The 22,069-nt window shown below is 49.8% G+C and overlaps 1 protein-coding gene across 2 annotated transcripts; it reads left to right on the top strand.

Moving 5' to 3' along the window:
- Window positions 1-1,543: 1,543 nt before the first annotated feature.
- Window positions 1,544-21,402, top strand: LOC101878111 (solute carrier family 22 member 4). 2 transcript variants are annotated; one of them, XM_031047478.2, is made up of 10 exons: window positions 1,544-1,936; window positions 7,438-7,541; window positions 8,475-8,629; window positions 10,581-10,704; window positions 11,934-12,060; window positions 13,961-14,061; window positions 15,023-15,237; window positions 15,948-16,130; window positions 17,722-17,857; window positions 18,676-21,402. In XM_031047478.2, exons 1-10 carry the CDS (start codon window positions 1,544-1,546, stop codon window positions 18,749-18,751), a joined length of 1,614 nt encoding a protein of 537 aa, XP_030903338.1. In that variant the 3' UTR covers window positions 18,752-21,402. The 2 variants fall into 2 exon arrangements, with proteins under 2 accessions (XP_030903338.1, XP_005147335.1); XM_005147278.3 differs by having other exon boundaries at window positions 10,533-10,704.
- Window positions 21,403-22,069: the final 667 nt, after the last annotated feature.

Raw genomic sequence — 22,069 nt, 5'->3', positions numbered from 1 at the left:
CCTCAGGGCAGGGCAGGCTGAGAGCTGCTGCCTGTGAGGCCCTGATCACCCAAATCAGCCCCTGCCCTGCTCTTATCACTGGGGCCAGCTTCAGCTCTGGGCTGAATCAGCCGGGCTGCGAAAGACCTTTAATTTCATCCAGCCCAACCGTTCCCAGCACTGCCAAGGCCACCCCTAACTCATGGCACTGAGGCCTCGTCTCCACGCTGTGTGAACACTTGCAGGGACAGTGACTGCAGCCCTGCCCTGGGCAGCCTGTTCCAATGCCTGAGCACCCTCTGGGGAAGGAATTGCTCCTCAGCTCCATCTAAACCTGCCCTGGTGCATCTTGGGGCTGTTTCCTCTTGTCCCATCCCTTGTCCCTTGGGAGCAGAGCCCAGCCCCTCCTGGCTCCATCCTCCTGTCAGGCAGTTGTAAGGAGCCATCAGGTCCCCCCTGAGCTTTCTCTTCTCCAGACTGAACACCTCAGGTCCCTCAGCCATTCCCCACCTCTCTTGTGCTGCAGGCCCTGCAGCAGCCCCATTGCCCTTCCCTGGCCCCACTCCAGCACCTCAGTGTTTCTCCTCTAGTGAGGGGCCCAGAGCTGAACCCAGGATTCGAGGTGCAGCCTCACCCAGTGCCCAGCACAGGTGAGCATCTCCCACTTCCGGCCTCTCTCCAAGCAGGAGGTATCCAAACCTTCCCCATTTACTGCATGACGGGGGCTCTCCATCCTTTACCCCAAGCAGCGGCAGATCTCTGCATGGCTCGGATAAATACTGCCATCTGCTTCTGCTCCCCAGGCATTGCCGCTCCTCGGTCTGCTCCTCCACCTTCCACACACACACACAGCCCTGCATCGTCTCTGCTGGAGAGATGCCTCCCTGCCTGCCTCATCCATAGCTCTGCACATCCAAACTGCCCCATTCCTGAGCAGGCATCGTGGGGAATGACACTGCTCCAAGGAGCCGCATCTTACAAGCAATTCAGGAACACTGTGTGTTTGGAACACTCACGCGTGTCTGAGTGCCCCTTGAATTATTTCATAAGATGACAGCGTTGTCTCATGTCTGAGATGTCTCTGAGTCCAGGCAAAGCCCAGAGTCATGTGCAAAGCGGTAACCGTTAACAGATAGGGAACCGGAACAGAAAAAGCTCCTCTCCTGCTGACCTTGTTTGCGGTGGCAAACAACACCGGGCGCGGATAACGCCGCGTTTCCATCACTGGCTCCGATGCTCGGTGCTCCCCGTGCCCGCAGGCGCTCACCTCCCACCGCCCGCATCACCACGGGGCCGGGCACAGTGCGGGGCTTCCGGTACCGGCCGCGGGTCCCGCAGCCGCCGGTAATAAATCTGTGCAACGTTCTCACCGCCCCAAAGCCTCCGCGAGCAGCCACGGGGTAACCGGGGACCTGCGGGGCCGGTGCCGTGAGTACCCCCCGGCACCAGCGGGACGCCCCGCCCAGGGGGGCCGGTCCGGGGCGGAGCCAGCAGCGGGGGTGTCCGTGGGCACGCAGAGCCGCGGAGGGTCCGCGTTGTGCCCGCGTTGTGCCCGCGTTGTGCCATGCGCGACTACGACGCGGCCACCGCCTTCCTGGGTGAATGGGGTCGCTTCCAGCGCCTCGTCTTCTTCCTGCTCAGCGCCAGTACCATTCCCAATGGCTTCAATGGGATGTCGGTCGTGTTCCTGGCCGGCACCCCCGAGCACCGGTGCGTCGTGCCCAGCGGGGCCAACCTGAGCGCGGAGTGGCTGAACGCCAGCATCCCGCTGGAGCTGCGGGGCGGGCGGGCCGTGCCGAGCCGCTGCCGCCGCTACCGCCTGGCCGCGCTCACCAACTTGTCTGCGCTGGGGCTGCGGCCCGGCTCCGACGTGGAGCTGGAGTCGCTGGAGCAAGAGCCGTGCCGGGACGGCTGGGAGTACAGCCGGGACGTCTACCGCTCCACCATCATCACCGAGGTGCGCGGCCGCGGAGACCCCCAACCCCCGGTACCCCCGCCCCAACCCCCGGTGCTCGCCACCCTTATCCCGGTACCCTCCATCCACCCCCTGTTGCCTCCGGCTATGCGTGGCCGGGCTCCGCCGGGTCTTTGTGGGGGGGTCGTTCTACCTTGGGAGGGGGCGAACAGGGAGCAGCGACCAGCGGGTGAAGTGCCTCTGGGAGAGGATCCGGGTGGACGCGATGCAGCGGGGTGAAGGGGGGTACATGGGGTGCAGGGCCCCGGAAGGAGCCACCGGGCTCTACTCTCGTGCTGTACTGCCCATTGAAACCGCAGCTTGTTTGTCTGGGGAGGGCTTTTATGCACAGGGGAAAGCCAAGGCTTTAAATAGAAGCCCGGTCATTTCCTTTGCTGGCATGCTGACTGCCCCGGTAAACTTTCCACCTGATGGAATCCCTGGTTCCCAGTGGCACTTTGCATGGGGACATCCAGGCTTTTCCATCACCACACCAGCAGCCTGGTTGGGTCCGGGGCAGTGATGGGCCCTTGCTGGCCCCAGCACCTTGTGCCAGCACTGCCAGCCCTGGTGACATGGTCACCAGGAGCTGGGTGAGACGAGATGTGCAAAGCAGGCGTTGTTGTCGCTGTCTGCAGCACACGTGGCTTGTTGTGAGCCTGGTCCTGGCTGTGGCCAAGCCATCAGCTTGGGGTGTAAGTCTGTACAGGGGCCTCAATTGTACAGAGCATCTGTGGAATGGTGATGGGTCAGGTTTGGCTTGTTTGGGTTTCCTGGCTGTGCAGCAGCAGGGACGTGTGTCTGTCTCTGCCTGTGCTGGTGAGGAGCCTGGAGCTCTGGTAGAGAAGGAAAACACAGCTCCAGTAAAGCTGTTGCTCCTTAGTGTTGTGTGAAAGGGTTTAAAAATAAAGCTGTCTCATCCTCATGCCAGCCAGCATTTGGGTTTGGTGACTGCAGGCACAAGTAGCGTGCTGCAGGTACCTGGTGGATTTGCTGATGGCTCACTCTTGGGATGCATGGCACGGCAGGGGAGCAGTTGTGTGGCCCTTGTCTGGGATCCCTGTACATCAGCATCAACATCTGCCACCAAAACACATTGCATGGGGGCACAGGTCCTGGCTTGGGGGGGGGGGGGGAGGGGTTGGCTGCAGGGCTGTGCCCTGTGGACGTGGTCAGGGTCTGTACTGGGGTGTGTGGACATGGACTGGGCTGCACTGAAGCATACGGGGAAGGGAGGCAGCAGGGAACAGCTGCAGGGCAGGGGAGGGCAGGGATGCAGCCTCCTCTCACATGCCCAAAGCGATGCCATCAGCGTGTGTGACACTTGCGTGTGCTTATCTCCTGACATTTGTGCTGGCAGCGATGCTCGGTCACTGGGGAGCCCTCACAACACCAGATCAAGGCTTGGAAAGCTCACCCTGCTCCTGGCCTTGAGTGAACCATAGCAGCAACCCACTGCTGCACATGGGCATGCCCAGCTGTATCCAGGCAGTGCCATGGTGCTCAATGCCAAGAGCACAGCCAGGTTATCCCATGGTGGCTGTGAACTTGAAATCTGTGGTTTGGTGTCTGCTCTGAGAGAGGCTGCAAATGAAGAAAAAGAGGAGAAATGCTTTTCCTTCTTATCAAGCAGCAAACAGTTCAGTTGGCAGATACCAAACAAGAGCCATTCATGCCAGATTGATGGGATGCAGCAGTGAGGTTTGCCATGGGACCTGGGGCATGCCGTGGAGCAAATAGCGCATTCAGGGATGGAAACCAAGTGCCAGGTTCCCATCTGTGAGCCAGATGGAAAAGAAGGATATTTGTTTTGTTTTCAAATCATCATGGATGTTTGGAAAACATACAGAATTTGGTTGCAAAAGCAGGAAAACAAGGCGCCGATGAAACCCTGTGGAGAAGCAATTCAGTTAAACTTGAGCTCATTATTTCTGTACCCAACATTTTTCTCTGCATTAGGGCAGACAGGCCAGGACATGCTGTCAGAGAAGCTCAGTGAAAAAAACATCTTCAGTTGAAGAATTTAATAGAGGGGCAAAACTTGATGGCACAAGATTAAGCTCTGGAAGGTTTGATCTGTGCAGTTGCGTCAAATCCTGTTATTACGGCTGCTTGAGGGGAACAGGCTGGGAGATGCCAGATCCATGGTATTTGGTGTGCAGGGACGTGCTAAACCCTGGGAACGGAGGATCCCAGACTCAGTCATCTGCTTGGTCTTAAAAATGCAGATGGGGGCTGAAAAGAGCCATGGTGGAGGGTGACGGAGCTGCTGCGAGGGCTGGAGCAGCTCTGCTCAGGAGCCAGGCTGAGAGAGCTGGGCCAAAGCAGCCTGGACTAGAGAAGGATCCAGAAGGGGAGACCTGAGAGCAGCTCCAGTGCCTAAAGGGGCTGCAGGAAACCTGGAGAGGGGCTTGGGACAAGGGCCTGTAGGGACAGGCCAAGGAGAATGGCTTTAACCTGCCAGAGGGGAGACTGAGATGAGCTCTTAGGCAGAAGCTCTTCCCTGTGAGGGTGCTGAGGCGCTGGCACAGGGTGCCCAGAGAAGCTGTGGCTGCCCCATCCCTGGCAGTGTTCAAGGCCAGGTTGGACACAGGGGCTTGGAGCAAGCTGCTCCAGTGGAAGGTGTCCCTGCCTGTGGTAGGGGTTGGAGCTGGAGGAGCTTTAAGGTTGAGCAGGTCCATCTTGTGGAGGTGGCCCCAGAGCTGAGCATGGAACTGCAGGGAGGAGAAGTCTCACAATGCCTTAATAGTGCTGCTCTTGAGCAGCTCTTATTCCTGGTGTTCCAAGCACTTCCTTAGAAGCTTACGTGCACTTTGCTCTCCTGCATGCTTAACCAGAGACAGACAGAATGACTTATTTGCTGGTTAATGAGTAATTAGTCCAGTACAGACAGTGTGGAGGTTGTAGCTATAGCTGGTATAGCTGTAGCTGGGCTGCAGCTCCGGGGCCATGGTGTGCTCAGCACCAGCTGTGATGGATACAGCCTCTGAGGAAGAGAGAAGTTAGGTTTCCCTTTCCCCCATGTACTGCTGGCAAGGAATCAGCGTGCAATGAGTAACTGAAAGCCCTGTACATGGAAGGACAAGTGAAGTCTTCCCATGTTGACACATGCTCTATCACCGTGCAGTGCTAGGGCATGAGCCTTTGTGAGAACAAGTGCCTCTGGTGTGGGAGGCTGGTACTTTGGGAGAAGACAAGGTGTACCTATGGAGTAGGGCTGGATACACCCCTGTGTGTGCTGTGTGTGGCATTGGGTCTAACACAGGAGATGTGTTTTCTTCACTCAGCAGATTGAGGTATATGTGGAATCAGCTGGATTTGATGTGTTTGTGTGTTTTCTGGTCAAAGACAGCGAGCTCCTGTACACAGCTCTTCCTTTGTCCTGGGAAAAGGCAAAGGGAACAGCTGGGTGGGAGGCATTTGGCATCAAGGAAGCACAAGAAGCAGTTATTATTTAGCTGGGCTTATTTTGCAGCCAAAGTGCCTTTGGCACGGTGGAGGCATTTTAAAACGCTGACCCTTCACCATGAGCGACTGAAGCCTGAGGGTCCAGAATGAGGCACTTCACTGGCAGCCCTAGAGCAAGGTGCTCAGCACCCCAATAATGGTCTCTGTTGGTTCCAAATTCTACCACCACCTTGTCACCAGCTTTCCCAGAGCAGGGAAAGGGAAGTGCAGCAGGATGGGTTTTCTTTGCCCTGTGTAGCAGATCCCTGTGTGTGTTTTTCATTGTGAGCATACTGAGTGCTCCTGACCCATGTGCTTACACCCACCCAAGCAAATACAGAGGAGATAAGCGCTGGTGGGGACCCAGCTGGGCCCATGGCAACATCTCTTCCCTCCCAGCAGGGATGAGAAACTGTCTTCCAGAAATGGCTGCCATAGGTCTTAATGATGTTGTTATTATTAACACTATATCAATAACGTTTTGTTATTGATAGAATCACGGAATGGTTTGGGTTGGAAGGCAGCTTCCTAAGATCTCTATCTCCCCTCTGGCAGCTTGAAGCCATGATTAATCAGATTGAATTCTTGGAGGCACATTTTAGTCCTCAAGTCTCCATGTTCCCAAATTAAAGCCTCTCTGTGTGTTTCCCAGAAGACGCATGGGCTATGTGCTTAAACCCGATTGATCTCTCTGTCACGTAGCTGGTGCTACTCCGCAAGCTGGGCATAGGTACCCAGCTTCCCTCTGCTGGGAGGGTACATTTGTCCTGCCTGAAAAACAGGCACTGAGTGCAGCTTGTTCCTGAATTATAGTCCAGAGCAAACTGGAGGAACCACCACATCCCTCCCTGCTTGGGGGTTTCCTTCTCCTTGTTCTGTAGGAGACACAAAGCCCATCCATCATCCCATTGATGGTTTGGTTATGGCAGGACCCCCAGTGCTGTCAGATGGCACCTGCATCTCTTTGCAACCCGAAAGTTGCTCATTCGTGTTGCCTGTTGCTGAGCTGAGGACCCTGAGCAGCCCTGAGGGGAGATTTCTGCTCCACTGCCCCTGCCTTGCTCAGGCTCCATTGCCGCTGGCTGTGATGGCTCAGCCCATCCATGCCCCCAGCACTAGTGCGTGCCATGTCCCACTCTCTGACAGCATGGCTAATGATTAAAATGATGCTATACTTTGATCTGTGATCTACTTAGCTTCATTCTGTGGTAGAATTATCTAATCCTAGACTAACATGTTTGAAGTCTATCCACATGTGCTCCTGGCAGGCATGCCTTGGCTGGCAGATTAGTCACTGGGATGGAGCGAGCCACAGCTCCAGCTTCAGTGGCCAGAGACTCATGATGCTGCTTTTATTCGTCTTGTCTGGGGTTATGAGCAGCCTGAGGTGGAAGTTTCCATGTTGGCTCCTGTCCTAAACCTCCACCCCCAGCCAGAGGCAGTCGAGGCTGAGTGACGGGCAGTGAGTGAGCCCTGCACTTTATGGGGATGGAAAGGAAGTTGGAAACACGTTAGTGCAGGAGGAGAAATTACATTCTGTTCATTGTCTGCATATGGTTTGTCAACCCCTGAAGTTACAGGATTGCAGCAGGTGAACTGAAAACTGTCCCTAGTCAGGGATAGGGCACTCCTTCACCCCTTTCCATCGCTCTGCTTTCCTGATGGGGAGCATCTCGGGACGTGAAGAGCCATGTCCTAGGTGTTGGGGGTCTGATGTGGCAGTTGGGGTGTGTGGTGGGGAGATGGTGCTGGAGATGGGGTCAGGACAGCCCCCGGGCTGCAAACACCAACTGCCCATTGGGTTTGGCATTCAGAGGTGATGGGGTCCCATCAGATGGCTGCCAGCATTTTGGCCTGATGGGGCTTGCCTGTGCTTTAACAGGGCATTGAGCAGTGAGCTTCACTGTGGAAACCAGTGCTGATGCCAAGGACAGGTGAAAATGTGGGTGTGGGGGAATGGAATTAAATGATGTGGAAAAGCTCATGTCTCCAGCCCATAACCCCTGTGCCTGGATGAGCATGATGGCTGTGTCTGAGAACAGCCTCTTCTCTTGCAGTGGAACCTGGTGTGCGAGGATGACTGGAAAGCCCCGCTGACCACATCCCTGTTCTTCGTGGGAGTCCTCATCGGCTCCTTCATCTCAGGGCAGCTCTCAGACAGGTAACACCGCAGCTGCCAGTTGATGAGGAAGCCACAAAAGCCACTGTGCTCCCCTGGGTATTCAGCAGAGAGGCTTCCAAACTCGATGGGAATCTTAATCCTAAAGCCACCAGCATTAAGTTCCATGTGATCTGAATTTAGTCTCCTGACTCCTGCCCTGGTGCAGAAGTCAGTGAGTGTTACTGTTTGAAAGGGAGACGAGATAATCACTAAATCCCCCTGGGAGCATCAGACAAGGCGTGTGTGCCCTGTCAGCCTCCCCCTGAGCCCAGCACCTTCTCTGTGAGCTATTCACTGAGCTGCTTTGGGAGTGTTTTGTCAGTGAAGGGAATGGTCTGAGCCTGCAGCTGCTGCAGAAACCTCTCCTAGGTCAAGGGCTGCTGCTGGCAGGGTGGCCTGGGCAGCATCCGTGCACAGGGCAGCAGCCCTGGGTGTGCAAACCTGAACATAACCTTGCTTTTGCTCTTACCTTCCCATAAGGCAATGCTATGGAATCCTGATGCAGAGGGACAGGTGAGGGAAAGGGTGCAATAACAACTCAGACCAAAGCCCATTGATAAAGCCATTTAATACATTCAAAGTGTGATGGTGTTGCCACGTATAGATGCCAGTAGCCCAGAAGCCATCACTTCCTAACTTTCAGCTGTGTGGCTTGAAATCTTCACATATCTCGCCTATAAAGTGTAGTCTGGGCTCTGTCTAGTGGTTCCCTGAAGTTTCTTTTTTCTTCTTGGTTGATTTCTGCATCTTGGAAATTGAAACATTTTTAGTGCTTATGAAACTAATAACCAGAATTCTTTATGATGAACCAAACCTCAGGTTGTGCTGAGCTGCATTGCTTGAGGTTGGCTGTTTGTGCTCCCTCCTGCTCTCTTACACAGCCCCTTTCCACCAATACATGCTGTTTCAGTAGCAATCTCTCTTTTGCAACAGGTTTGGCAGGAAGAACATCCTCTTTCTGACCATGGCCGTGCAGACTGCCTTCAGCTTCCTGCAGATCTTCTCCATCAGCTGGGAGATGTTCACAGTGCTCTTTCTCATAGTGGGAATGGGGCAGATCTCAAACTACGTGGTGGCCTTCATACTGGGTATGAAGATGTCTGCACTGGATTCAATACATGCTTCATATACTGTTATGTTCTTTTCCCCTCTGAGCATTTATTTAGACAGCAGTGAAGCCTCACTGGTACAATTTCTAATTTAGGCCAGTGTGAACCTTTTGCTCTTGGCTACATCAAACCTGTATTTCCTATAGGTTTAGAGGAAAGGAAGAGAGCAAGAAGACTCTCAATAAAGATCTGTTTTCTTCTTTGGAGAAGTTCAAGGCAATGTTCAGGGTTTGTTATCAGCAGAAGCAGGTCTGAGATAGAGAAGGCATTAGGGTTCCTCCCTGTCAGAGGGAATTATGGGGATGACTGATGCAGACCTCCAGTGGGAGCTGCGATTTGCAAGAGCTGTCTTGTGTGTACATGTGTGTGTTAGGTTTTGATATCATAGAACCCCAGCTGGGCTTGGGTTGGGAGGGATCTTAAAGCTCCTCCAGCTCCAACCCCTGCCACAGGCAGGGACCCCTTCCACTGGAGCAGCTGCTCCAAGCCCCTGTGTCCAACCTGCCCTTGAGCACTGCCAGGGATGGGGCAGCCACAGCTTCTCTGGGCACCCTGTGCCAGCGCCTCAGCACCCTCACAGGGAAGAGCTCATCTCAGTCTCCCCTTGGGCAGGTTAAAGCCATTCCCCTTGGCCTGTCCCTACAGGCCCTTGTCCAAAGCCCCTCTCCAGATTTCTTGTTGGTCTCTAGGTATTTGAAACCAGTGTAGGTATTTTAAACCAGTTTCATTAGTATTACAATTTGTGCTTTTTAATACGAGCTAGTCTAAATTAAAACCTAATAAATAGTTAATGCTGTTCTTTCCTACCCCATGAGGCTTTAATGCCGGGGGGAAACAGAGCAGAAGAACATGATGTGAAATCAGTGCTGTGGAGGGGATGCACCAGCATGTCCCCGGGGCAGCCGTGAGTCACTGCTGACAGTGGTGGAGGGAGGATTAAGTAGGTCAGGCTGTCAGCAGGGAGATCACTTGCTGTTGCTGTTGCCATCCCAATGCCACTGCTCCCCCTGTCCTGGGAGTTAACTCCTGTGTGGAGCTGATGGAGCCTGCCGTGGGAAAGCAGTGACATAAAGCTCCCATTGATGCTGCAGCCCTGGCACCCCCCATCCCCAGGTGTTTGTCTTTTTAAGGGGCCACCTCAGCACAGGTTTCTCCTGTCGTTCCAGCTTCCAACATCCAAACATGCATTGCTGCCCTATGCATAACACAGGCCCTGCTCCAGCCTCCAGGGTTCTTCTTGCCCTTAGCACTATTGCTTCCATCTTCATGAGAATAGATTCCTCCCAAAGATGGTGGCAAAAGTCTTTAGAGATGTTTTTAACCACATCCTGTACATGACAGAGTGGCTGTAGGATGCTTTCGTGGGCTGCTACCTGGCTACTGCAGCAGTAGCATTGTTAGATGATGGCGTCCTCCCTGGTGGTATCCTACAGCCTGTGATGTGCTGGTCCAACATTCAGCCTTCTGTTCCAAACAATAAACATTAAATTTGTTTCCACCTCACTGTAATTCACATTCTGTCATCCTATGTCAGACCTGAAGTGCTCAGCAGTGAACTTAACATCCTAGATTCCAATGGGTTCAGGGCAGGAGCAGGTTACATCCTAGACAAGCATGCGGAAAGGCTCCTGAAAAGCTGCTGACCATTCCCTGCCTGCTCTTCTCCATCTCTGCCAATGCATTAACTAAAGCAAACAGAAGTAACTCCTTCATCTGAAGGTCCCCAATACTCCCAACAGCTTTCCTGTACTGGGTGGGTTGTGTTGTGCTGCTCCTTCCTAAGGTTGTTCAGCTTAACTTTCTCATAAATGCAGTAAAGTATTGAGTGATGCTTGGAAAGAAAGCGTTGAGATGCTAATCCACCCTCCCTTGTTTTGAACAGGAACAGAAATCCTGGGCAAATCAGTTCGTATTATATTCTCTACATTAGGAATTTGCATATTTTTTGCAATTGGCTACATGTTGCTGCCACTGTTTGCTTACTTCATCAGAGACTGGCGGATGCTGCTGCTGGCACTCACGGTCCCGGGGCTGTTCTGCATCCCGCTCTGGTGGTGAGTACCACTTTTCAGTCAAGTTAACTACCTGCAGAGCCCTGCTGGTGCTGGCACTGTGCTTGAAGCCACTTGTGCATTGGCTTTCCAGAGCACTTGGGAATGCTGTATTTGATTTGTAGCTTTGGACACTGTTAACCACCTTTAGGTTTATCCCTGTAGTACCTCCGTGTGATTTGTTCTAAGTTTGCTTCCTTCCTTGTTTAATTTAAACTGTTTTTTAATGTGGATTCACTTGCTGATTGGTACTAAGAGGCCAGACAGGTTTGGGTTGAAGGGGACCTTAAATCTTATCCAGCCCCAACCCCTGGCCACAGACAGGGACACCTTCCACTAGAGAAGCTTGCTCCAAGCCCCATCCAACCTGGCCTTAGCATCCACAGCTTCTCGGGGTACCTCGGAGACCGGCTGAGCCCATTCTCTCACACGCAGCAGTTTATTGCACTTGCTATCATTAAGCAGTTCTTTGCACTCAGTGTCATTAAGTCACAGGCCAGCCCTCTCCCACGGGCTCTGTGTGCCAGGAGCCCTGTGTCTTCCCAGCCTTGGCTTTGGCTGCTGGAGCAGGACCTTGATTTGTGAGCTCTTTCAGCCCATATGAGCATCTGGTTAAGCTGAAGGTTGGCTCTTCCTTACCCTGCTCCTCTCAGCCATCCCACGCTGTCCTCTTGGTACCTGAGTCCATGTTTTCCTTCATCTTTCCACTGCACTCACCCATCCCTGCTCTGGAGCACTGGTGATGTGTAGGTGCACCCTCACTCGCCCATTGCTGCTATAGTAAACTGTGAGGTTTGTATAGAAGTTTTCTATGACACAGAGGCTTCAAATATACCCTGTGCATAGTTCAAGCATTTCCACATTGTGTGTGGTTCCCTAACAACATTTTTGCTCACCACTGGCTAAGCTACCCTCACCTTTGCTCTCTGCCTGGTGACATCTGGGGTTTGTCTGCTGGGCATCAATTACCCCTTAAAAACCAACCACCCAGGAGAAGGGCCTAAGCGTGCGTCTACTTCAGTGCGAGGAGAAACACATCCCATAGATTGGAATTCTCCCATTGATCCCAGTGGGACAAATCCATGGATTACATTGCCCACATGGTTCTGTGCTGACTGCCTTCTGCTGCAAGCAATCTGTGAGCTGAGAGTGGAACTCGTAGAGACGATACGTGTGGCTTTAGTAACTCTGTGTGAGAAACAACGAGTCATTGATTGTGAAACCCATTGCAGGATCATTCCTGAATCCCCTCGGTGGCTGATCTCACAGGGAAGGTACAAGGAGGCAGATGTTATTATCCGAAAGGCTGCAAAGATAAATGGTGTGCCAGCCCCAGAAGTGCTTTTTGACACCGCAGAGGTATGTTTCATGCGTTCTGGTGCTTTACCTCACCAGCACTTTCCCCCTTTGGCCAATTGACTTGGGGGGGAAATGCCAGCACAGAAATGGTTTGCACCAGCAGCAGTTCAAGGCTGGCAGTGACTGTTGGTGCAAGGTAAGTGCTGGGTTAGGGAGTTCAAAATGCGAAGCCAGAGGGACTTTTATTTGTTTGGTTTTTACAGTGAAATTCTCTTCCTCAGCAGTGCTTGGTTGTGGTTTTCAGAGCAAGGGTGACCCAGACTGCTTCAGCCTTTGGCGCTGAGAAGACCCGAGGAGGATGTGTTTGTCCCCCTTCCAGCTTGGTTGTGGTCTTAGGGATTTGCAGTTTAACAGCCACCCTTTGTAGGAGGACTGTGCAGGGGACCCTAAATCAGCACACACATGTGCTGGGGCTGGGTGGCACAAACCAAAGCACCCCAGTGCTACACAGGCACATGAAAACCACAAGCAGCAATGGTGGTGAAGAATATCAAGCTCTTTCAGGTCTGTTTTTCTGCTGTATTTCACATGTATTGGTTAAGAGCAGAAAGCCCAGCACAAGCTCAGCAAGCCAGGGAGCTGCTCAGCAGCAGCACGATGGATGGTTCTTGGGCTCATCTCCCCCTCTAGTGGCTCTGCCCTGGCTGGAGCTCCTGGAGAAGCACAGACGTTTCTGCTGTGCAAAGAAACCAGCCCTGCATCAGTAATACCCATGTGTCTGTATGTGAGATCTCCACTGCATTTTGGGCCTCCTGATGTCTCCCGATGGAGCAGAAAGCAAAGCGCTGTGTGCTCTTTTGCAAGGAAGATGCTGCGTGCTGCACCTACCATGGGCTGGATCCATCCCTTCAATGTCATGTTCACACTTTGGCTGAGCTGCTGAAGATCTCTTTGCCAAGTGTATGTTCTAGGGTAAACCGAAGTGCCTATTCCAGCGATGGGAAGCTCATCCTACAGAAACCATGGGAAAGCATTTTCCTTACTTCACAGCTGGAGGTCAGATGCCTTTCGTGCTTGACATGACTTTTCAGGCTCCAGTAAGTGCTTTGCTTTCCATCACTCCTGTGTATTTGTGAGAGAAAGCAGCAGCTCCACTGTCCTTTACTGCATGGGAATCTTGTGTGCCAAAGCATCTGTCCACCAAAGCCTGAGGATGATGTTTGCACGTGAAGGCCTCCATTGGAAGTATTTCTCAGACGTTGCTATAAAGACATTCCTTGGAAACCATCCTCTCTTCCTAGGAAAGGAAATTCACTGGGTAGCCCCATAGGGAGGACCAGGGTGGTTCCCTCTTTGGGCTCAGGGGGAGGCCTGGCCATGAGCATTGGCTTTGTCCCAGCAAGGACTCTCCATGCAGGCAGAAGAGCTCCCTAATGCCACCCAGAAGATTCCAACTTCAAGCTTTAAACTGGACCCTCTGTCTCCAATGATGCCACCATGCTGAGCTCTGGCATCCATCCTCCCCACAGGCAGCAGAACTGGCTGGGTTTCTGCACTGATTTCCCATTGATTGTGAAGGTTGAGCAGAAGACCCAAGTGGACAGTGCACAGGCAGTGCCTTTGGTAATGAGGTTACTCCTGGAAGCTCTATGTTAGATCCGTAAGGAAATGTTGATGTGTCTGTCTTGTCAGCTGGCACCTTTTTCATTAGTCAGCAGGAGCAGTGGTCTCAGTGCTACCTTTCTTATAACAAAAACCTGGAAGCTACCACGAGTACAGTGGGTGCACACAAGCTTTAGCTAAGGACTGCCCGCCCTGGTGCAGAAGCAGCCCTTGGGCTCACTGGTTATCCCCTGATAAGAGTCATAACATCATAACTGCCCAGACCTGTGGGTAGCAGAGGTTGCTTTGCTCTCAGGTGTGTGGGAATGTTTTGGATTTGTTTTCCTCTTTCCTTCAGATGCAGGATTGGAAGCCTCAGCAGCAGCAGAAGGCTATCCTTCTGGACCTATTTCGAACCCGAAACACTGCAACTATTACTATTATGTCATTACTTTTGTGGTAAGGAAATGTGTATTCCTACAGTACCCAGGCAATAGAACACTCTCTGATTTGAGGGCACGTGCCACAGGTTTAGATAATAAGTCTAAGCCTCAGAGCTCATCCACATGGTCCTTGGCCCTCAGTGTCCTTGCACCCATACTGCACTAATCCACAAGAGTATGGAGAGAACAGCATCGACTTAGATGTAAAATAGTTAGGAAATTATAGGTAACAGCTCGTGTATTGCAAATTTTGTTGCTTTGGTTTCTTTAAAGAAGCTCCCAACTCTGTAATCACTATTTGAAGAGAAATGTCCTCCTTGAAGCAAAGGCAGCAACTCAGTAACATAACAAGAAGCAGACCCATGGCCGGTGGTTTTGTTTGGTTTCTGTACACTGCCCATCTCAGTGAGATCCTGGTCTCTGTCTGAGCAGCCACAAGGAATGAGCACCCAATAATACCATATAGACAAACGAGGACCCTTTTCTGTACATACTTCCCCCAGCAGAAAGGAACTGGCTAGCACACTTGGCATGCCAGAGTAAGGCATTCCTGAGATTTGAAACCCGAACATCCAGCTCTCTCATGAAGATTAAATAAGATGTAACGGAACTGCTAAGGGTGGGCGATCCTGTCACTGGAGGTGGATACAAGTAGGAATGTAGTTGGCATGGGAAGCTTTCCAGAGTTTCTTCACTGTGCCATTAATGACTCCATTGTAGTGAAAAGCCTTGTGAGCGACCTACACAACGCCTTTTACTTGGTATAGTGTATGCAGGAAGGACAGAGAAATCAGAGGTCTCTTCCAGCTGCTGTGGATATGGTCACTGGAAGGGATGACAGAATTAGAAAGATGGGGATGCCACAATGCCCATGGCTTAATGGAGCATCCTATTTTTGTCACAACATCTGAGGCAACGCTTGGAGGCGTTCAGAGACTGATGTTTCTGGAATCATTTGGGTTTACTGCTTTCCTCAGGTTCTTCACATCAGTTGGTTACTTCGGCCTGTCCCTCAGCACTCCAAACTGGCATGGCAGTGCCTACATCAACTGTTTCCTCTCGGCTGTGATTGAAGTTCCAGCTTATGTGATTGCCTGGCTCCTCCTCCGCTGCCTCCCCCGGCGCTACTCCTTAGCTGGCATCTTCTTTTTAGGGGGAGGTGTTGTCCTCTTCATTCAGCTGGTTCCTGCAGGTACAAGGTTCAATACATGACCTGAGCATATAAAATGTTAGAAATGGTTTATGGTACTAATAGTTCTGTAAACTTGCTGGAAACCATGATCACATTTAGGATTTGAAGTCAAGTTTGTGCTGATCACTTGCAGCCAAGATGTGGGTTTATGAAGATGCTGAGTCATGCACAGCTGTCATTTATTGTGTCAAATTACTGAGCTTTTTATAGCCCAGGGGAACCTGGAATTGTAGAATGAGAGCCAAAAGTGTACTGTGATTTATCTGGTTGTGCATAGAGGCTAAAAAACCCTGCAAGTCTTCCAGATTTCACTGTGTGTAAATCTCTGTAGGATCTGATGAAAAAGGGTGGATTTAAGCTTGTCTTTTATTGCTGTGTAATCCAGCTTTGTTCCATTTCAAGAATGCTGTTTTACTTGGAAACAAGCAATATCTGAACAGTACAAAATAGCCTGAGCATCTACATTGTGTTCAGGGGGAAGTTTGGAGCCAAGTCAGCTAGGGATGGGGCTAATACACTGTACAATTTTATGTACACACACATACATATACATATATATATATGCAAAATGTATAATGCATTTTATAATTAAACCAAAACCACAACCACTAGAAAAAAAGCAGTGATCTGATCTTTGGGATATAGAAGAAATACAAGTAGTAAGTGCAGGATGTTGTGTATTCACCTTGGTTTTATTTTTTCTCTTCCAGATTTTAATGTCCTGTCTGTGGGCCTGGTGATGCTTGGGAAATTTGGCATCACAGCCGCATTTTCAATGCTTTATGTCTACAGTGTGGAGTTGTACCCAACGCTAGTGCGAAACATGGCAGTTGGAGCTACTTCCACCGCTTCCAGGCTGGGCAGCATCATTGCTCCTTACTTTGTTTACCTGGGTGAGACATCTTGTGTTCCTTGCTTTGTGCTACACAACTGCCCAGAGAAATTATCTGAGCTTCTGCAGTGCAGCTTCAGCTTTAAGTCCCTTCACTTGTTGTCTCTTAAGTCCCTTCTCTCACCTTGGGTCTGTACATGGAAATGATCATCATGTTGCAGGCAGGAAAAGGTAACAGAGATTAGGGGATTAAGGGTAGAAGTATCTGCTGACTCTAGCAGAATGTTGCTGGTATCCTGCTAAGGGGGCTTTGCTGGTTCACCATGGCAAGAAAGGGAAGAGAAAACTACTTATTTTTGCTGTCTGTAACTCACCCATGTTGTCTCACATCCACATCCTAGTATGAGTGTAACAAACTGCACCAAAAGTAATGAAAATACATGGTCTTTATTTCATCCTTGTACAGTGCAAATGTAAAGTAAAAGGAACAGCAGGACTGTGATGCACCTTAGGGTCTTCAGTCTCTTTTGCAACACAGGTAACAATAATAGTTTTTAAACCAAGCTGTTGGTTGGGTTTTTGAGGTTATTTTTATCCCAGGTTTCCATAGGCTCATCCTTTCAAAGAACTCTTGTTCCAAAACCCTCTTGTTCCAGTCATCAGAATAGTTTCCTAAACCACAGGAGGTTTTAGGAGAAACTCGTCAGCTGCTGATCTTTGCAACAGCTAAATTAGGACCTTGCAGTTCATCCAGCTCATGAACACAGAAGAGATCAAATCACAAACTTTGACTCTGTGTGCAATACTCAGAGGTCTTCATTTTACTGCTAGTTTATTCCATACATCCTAAAGCATGTTGCTCTAAACCAACTTAAAGCTGGCAAGTCCAGTTTGGTATTTTCTGTACCATAAATACTTGAACTCCTAGCTAACCCCTTCTCCTTGCTATGCTATTGTGACTTGAAGATCTTGCATCCTGCCCAAACACTTGTGTGCTGGCTTCAGCCTGCTGGCAGGGGCTGCTGCCTTCTAGTCCAAAATAATATTCTGGGTAGAGCAAGGTCAGAGCCTCTTGTCTGTCATGGGAGGCCTGATGCTCTCCTCCTGTGCAGTCAGGAAGGTAACTAAGGATTCCCCTGTTAGCTGCTCATTAGTCTGTAATTGGCCTGTTCTTTTGCACAAGCCCAGCAGGAAGCACAATCCCAGGCAGCTGATGAGTGCTGGCTTGTTTGAGCACTTCTCCTCCCTCATGTTGAATTATTTAACAGAGGATTTGGTTCCTGATGACAGAGTAGTATTGAAGGCTCCAGCAATGATCCCAGCAGAGCTGTTACCTTGCAGAGATGTTGGCTATCCCAGCTGGAAGTGTACAAAAATCCTATTAGCTGCTACACAGACAGGGGGGATGGCATGAAACCAATGGCAGGTGTTGACTATCCTCGAGTGCATGCTGTGGTTTTAAAACTGAAAACATCTCCAGACAGATAACAGTACTAATTTGGTTTTGGATTCACCTTTTGATATTTAGGAAGAGTTCAGCTAATAATTCTCAATTAATTCTGCATTCCAGCAATATTTGGAATATAAATTTTACCCATGGGGTTGCTGGTTATGCACATTAAGTACTACTGTTGTTTCCTGTGCTCTTACAGATGCCTACGACAAATACCTCCCATATATCCTGATGGGAAGCCTGACTGTGCTGATTGGGATTCTTACCCTGTTTCTCCCAGAGAGCTATGGCAATTCCCTGCCGGAGAGCTTTGAGCAGATGCTGAAGTTGAAGTGGTAAGGTGGTTTTCCTTCATCCCATCATCACGAGAATTCAGCACCTCTTTTTACATAGTCCCTTTTCACAATCAGTAAAGATGTAAATCAGTAAACAAGGCCAGATTGGATGGGGCTTGAAGCAAGCTGCTCTAGTGGAAGGTGTCCCTGCCCATGGCAGGGGTTGGAACTGGACGAGCTTTAAGGTCTCTTCCAACCCAAAGCATTCCATGTGTCTATGATTCCGTTTCATCAGATCCTCTGCAAAACATCAGATCTTTCAAAGTGAACCTGAGAGCTGCTGTGCTTGAAAGTGGGCACCCGGAAAGCAAGGCTGACCCTCACATCACCTTCAGGCTGCTGCTTTGTCTCCCAAGTCTTTCAATCCTTTTCTAGCACTCGCTCTCCTTAACTTTTCATTTAAGCTATTCATTTAGTGGGATGTCCGACATTCCAAAACACTTCACTCTTTCAGTGTAAGTTCATTAGGTACCACTCCAAATTAAACACATGATTGCAGTTCTCTAGCATCTCTCATTTGGGAGACTACCAGTTTACCAGTTACCATCGGGGAGGGAAATTCTTGGGAGCAACAGGCTTCTTGCATAAACAGATTGAAGCAGCTGAATGACAGTGAATTATGTCCAAGTTCCCAGTGTTTCTTTGCTGCACTACTTCTGCCATCCAGAAAGGTGTAATTTACAGAGCATTACATTTTCCGTAACACTTCTATTGATGGTGGAACATGGTTATTTTAGTGGTGGTAATTAGGAGGGGGAAGTGTCTGATGACAACCTGTAAAATGTCTGCTGGCTTCTCAGTCTTTTACTTGATTTCAGTTTCAGAAACGGGCAACAAACCACTGGCATTAGGAATGCAAAGGAGAGTCCTAAGGTTCTGGTAACACCCTTGTGAAGAAGGACACAAGCTCAGAGATGCTGAAAGAAGAACAGCATCTTCTCAGAATGCATCTTCTGCCAGAAGAAAATCCAACAGTCAATGCTACTGCACCATAGTTGTTATCCCTTGTGCTACTCTACCCAAATACATAGTTTACTAACAGATGCTGTGTAGTCCTGTAGGACTCTTAGTCTGTAATTCAGTGTCCTGAAACTTGGGACTTCTCCCTTGCTGAGAAATGGGGCCTGTGTGTGCTAAATACAATTCAAGGAGTAAGCTAGAAATGAGTGTTAGGAATAGTACAGCAATGACTCCAGTCAGTTGGATACTCAATGAAAGCTGCTTAAAGGAAAGAAAGGGTAGTGAATGTAATGCTCATGGTTTTTCTCACTGTGCATGTTGACTGGATGAAGGGGAGCTGGGGTCTGCCTCTGAAAACATCAGCATATGCCCCTGAAGGGAAGATCTTCCTTTGAAATCTGGGACCAAAGCCTAATAGACTAAGTAGGATCAGGATTTAGTTGTAGCAAAGCAGACAAGCACTTCAGTGTAAGGATGTGGGATTTGTACAAGACATCAGAGTATCTTTTGATGTCGCTTGCTTTTCCCAGGAGCTGGGATCCACTTGTCCCTGTAAAAGCTGATGCTTGTTCATAAAGCCTGGGCCCACTGAAATCCTTGGGCTTCATGAACATTTGGTATCCTTGGGGATGGAGGGGGAATCTTTAACACTGAGTAAGGACTACAACTTGCTGACCACCTGAGGGGCTGTGCCTTCTTTCAGAAGACACATGGGCCTAAGCAAGTCAGTGGTCCCATCCAAACAGCTTTAGCTTTCAGGTGTTTCCTGGTATATGAGCATAAGCAGGGTTTTTAGATCTTTTGGGGTTGCGTTTTTTCCAAAGCATTTCATTTGAAAATATACCACATCATTCTGTGCCTCCACAGGAAGTACAGAGAAGACAGCTTCAAAAGCCTCTGTGTAATCTTTGTACCATTTACAGATTTAAAGGGGATTTGATGCTCACAGAAATCTGGCATTCTACTCTGGAGATGTTCACCCCAAGCTATGAAAAACCACAAAAGGGCTAATTTGGGACCACAGTTTTTTTCAGAACAAAAAAAAAAGAAAACACCAGCAAATCACCACCAAATCTAGTGTTTTGTTCTTCAGATCCTACAGGTTATGGATGTGTTTAAGTTCAGCAACACTAGATTGGATGAAAACAAATGCAGAGCTTAGAGTTCTGCTACTATTGTTTAATGAACACTACACAGCAGAATACCTTTTATTTTCCTATTTATTGGCAGTGCCTACAGTTCTTGGGCACATAAAGTCGATCAGACCTGTTAGACTGATTTTTATCCTCTATAGGCATCAATTAGCCATGATTTAACTTCTGTAAGGGCTAACAAAAGCATTCTGTCTTGCTTCTCATGGGAGAGTTTGTGGCAAGCTGGTCTTGTGCTGGCACTGGGCATAGGAAGGAGGCTGTCCCTTCCAAGTTCAAGCACAAATATAAAGCTTTATAACATGTACAAAGAACTTGTGCAATTACTCTTAAAGTAATGCCCTTTGGGATGCAGAAATACCATTTACTTTCACATTAGTTTGCTGCACTTAGGCTTTTGCCATGAATGTAACACCAGGCAACCATTATCCTGTGACCCCTGATGTTCTCATCCCTTCTCAAGCTGGAATTTCTCTGGTATCAGCAGTATTTAATCTTGGGTTTACTTACTACAAAGTTAATCTATAGAATAGCAGTTTAGACATAACTACATTTGTCAGCAAAGCCTTTGTATCAGTGTGGGACAGGTTTGACTTGATTAAATAGAGGTGGCCGTATCTTTATGAAGATTTTTATATCAAGTTGCTACTTTGTGTGATTGTAGGCTTGGGTGTTTCTAAAAAGTAAATATTTTTGTACTCTTGAGCTCCATGGTAACTTAAAAACAATTTTCCCTTTTCTAAATAAGAAAAAGGGTTGTGTTGGGTTTTGGTTTAAATACCTTATTTTAATCGGTCTCATTTTTCGTACTCAATCTCAAGCTGGTGTCACATTTTAGTGTTTTCAATGGCATATTTAAACAAAGACAAATCTTCCCCACCTCTGGAATAACATTCTGAAAAGTACACAGTGTTGTTACAAGGCCTCATGGTGCCTGAGAATGGTGAAAAACAAGGGGATTGCTTCAGTGCATAAAGTATTTGCAAGAATTTTTGTCCTCTGCCAGTGGCTTCTGCAGGTTCACAAGCCCCAAAGAGCAATGGTCTGTGGAAGAACCCAACAGGGATGAATCTGAAGTGCCACGTTCTGGCCGGTTACTGTTCTCTTAATTGTAAAGCTGAAGCAAACAGCACTGGTTTAGTAGCCGCTGGCAGAAGTTAAATGTGTTGCTATGAGCTATTTAAGCCTCTCCCTGCAATCTTCAGCAGGAAGGGCAGGAGGGAAGCACCAGTGGGACCGTTCTCACTGACGCTGGGGCTGTTGCGCTGTGCCTCAACTGTCACCGCTGTCACCTTTACCTGGGTCTCTCTGTGCAACCTTTGCTCCTGGGCTGGTTAACTGGATGTGCTAAAGCATATATGAAACTGTAGCAATTGCCACTCATTCACTTATGTCTTCATGGTAATAAAATGTGCACTGGCACTGTATAACCTGCTTTGCGTGTGGAGTGTAATTGAAGAGGAAGTCTCCTCGCGTTAACGCTTTGGGCAAAGAAGTGTAAAAAGGTAGTTTAAAATGTACTTAGCATGGATCATGTATGAAATGTATGAAATTTCTATTTTGTCCAATTCTAAGATTTTTCACAGCTGTGGAAAGCATGATTCCAACAGGGAATGAAAGCTCTTTTTAAACAGAAGCATTCAAAAGTGCTGTGAAAGGTGTACATTTGGCTTTGATCAATTAGAGGTGAAGATAGGCTGGTCGGAGACGTGGATTAGCCCCATGTGGGCAGGCAGGGAGCAGCGTGAGACCCGGCATCGCTCCTGCCCGCAGGGCTCTGTGCATCACCCTGCACATCGAGGTCGCCACTTCTGCCCTTGCTGTCAGTACCAGGCCTGGGCTCTCCCTCGGGCCGAGGCGGGGCTCAGGACCCGGCAGCTCCCCCGGCCGCCATGGGGCTCGGAGCACCGGAGCCGAGCCCCCGCCGCGCCTCCGTGCGGGCGCAGGGCACGCTGGGAGCCGCCTGCCTGCCGAGCCGAGCGGGCCCGGGCCGGGCCGGGCGGCGGCGGCGCAGGCAGTGAGCGGCCGGCCCCACCTGAGGGACCTCCGCCTGCAAACCCCACCCCCGGCCGCTCCCCCGCCGCCGAGGCCCGGCCCATGG

This window comes from Melopsittacus undulatus, chromosome 10 (genome assembly GCF_012275295.1).
Source record: "Melopsittacus undulatus isolate bMelUnd1 chromosome 10, bMelUnd1.mat.Z, whole genome shotgun sequence".
NCBI classification, from domain to species: Eukaryota; Metazoa; Chordata; class Aves; order Psittaciformes; family Psittaculidae; genus Melopsittacus; species Melopsittacus undulatus.
This window is presented reverse-complemented; position numbering and strand designations above follow the sequence as displayed.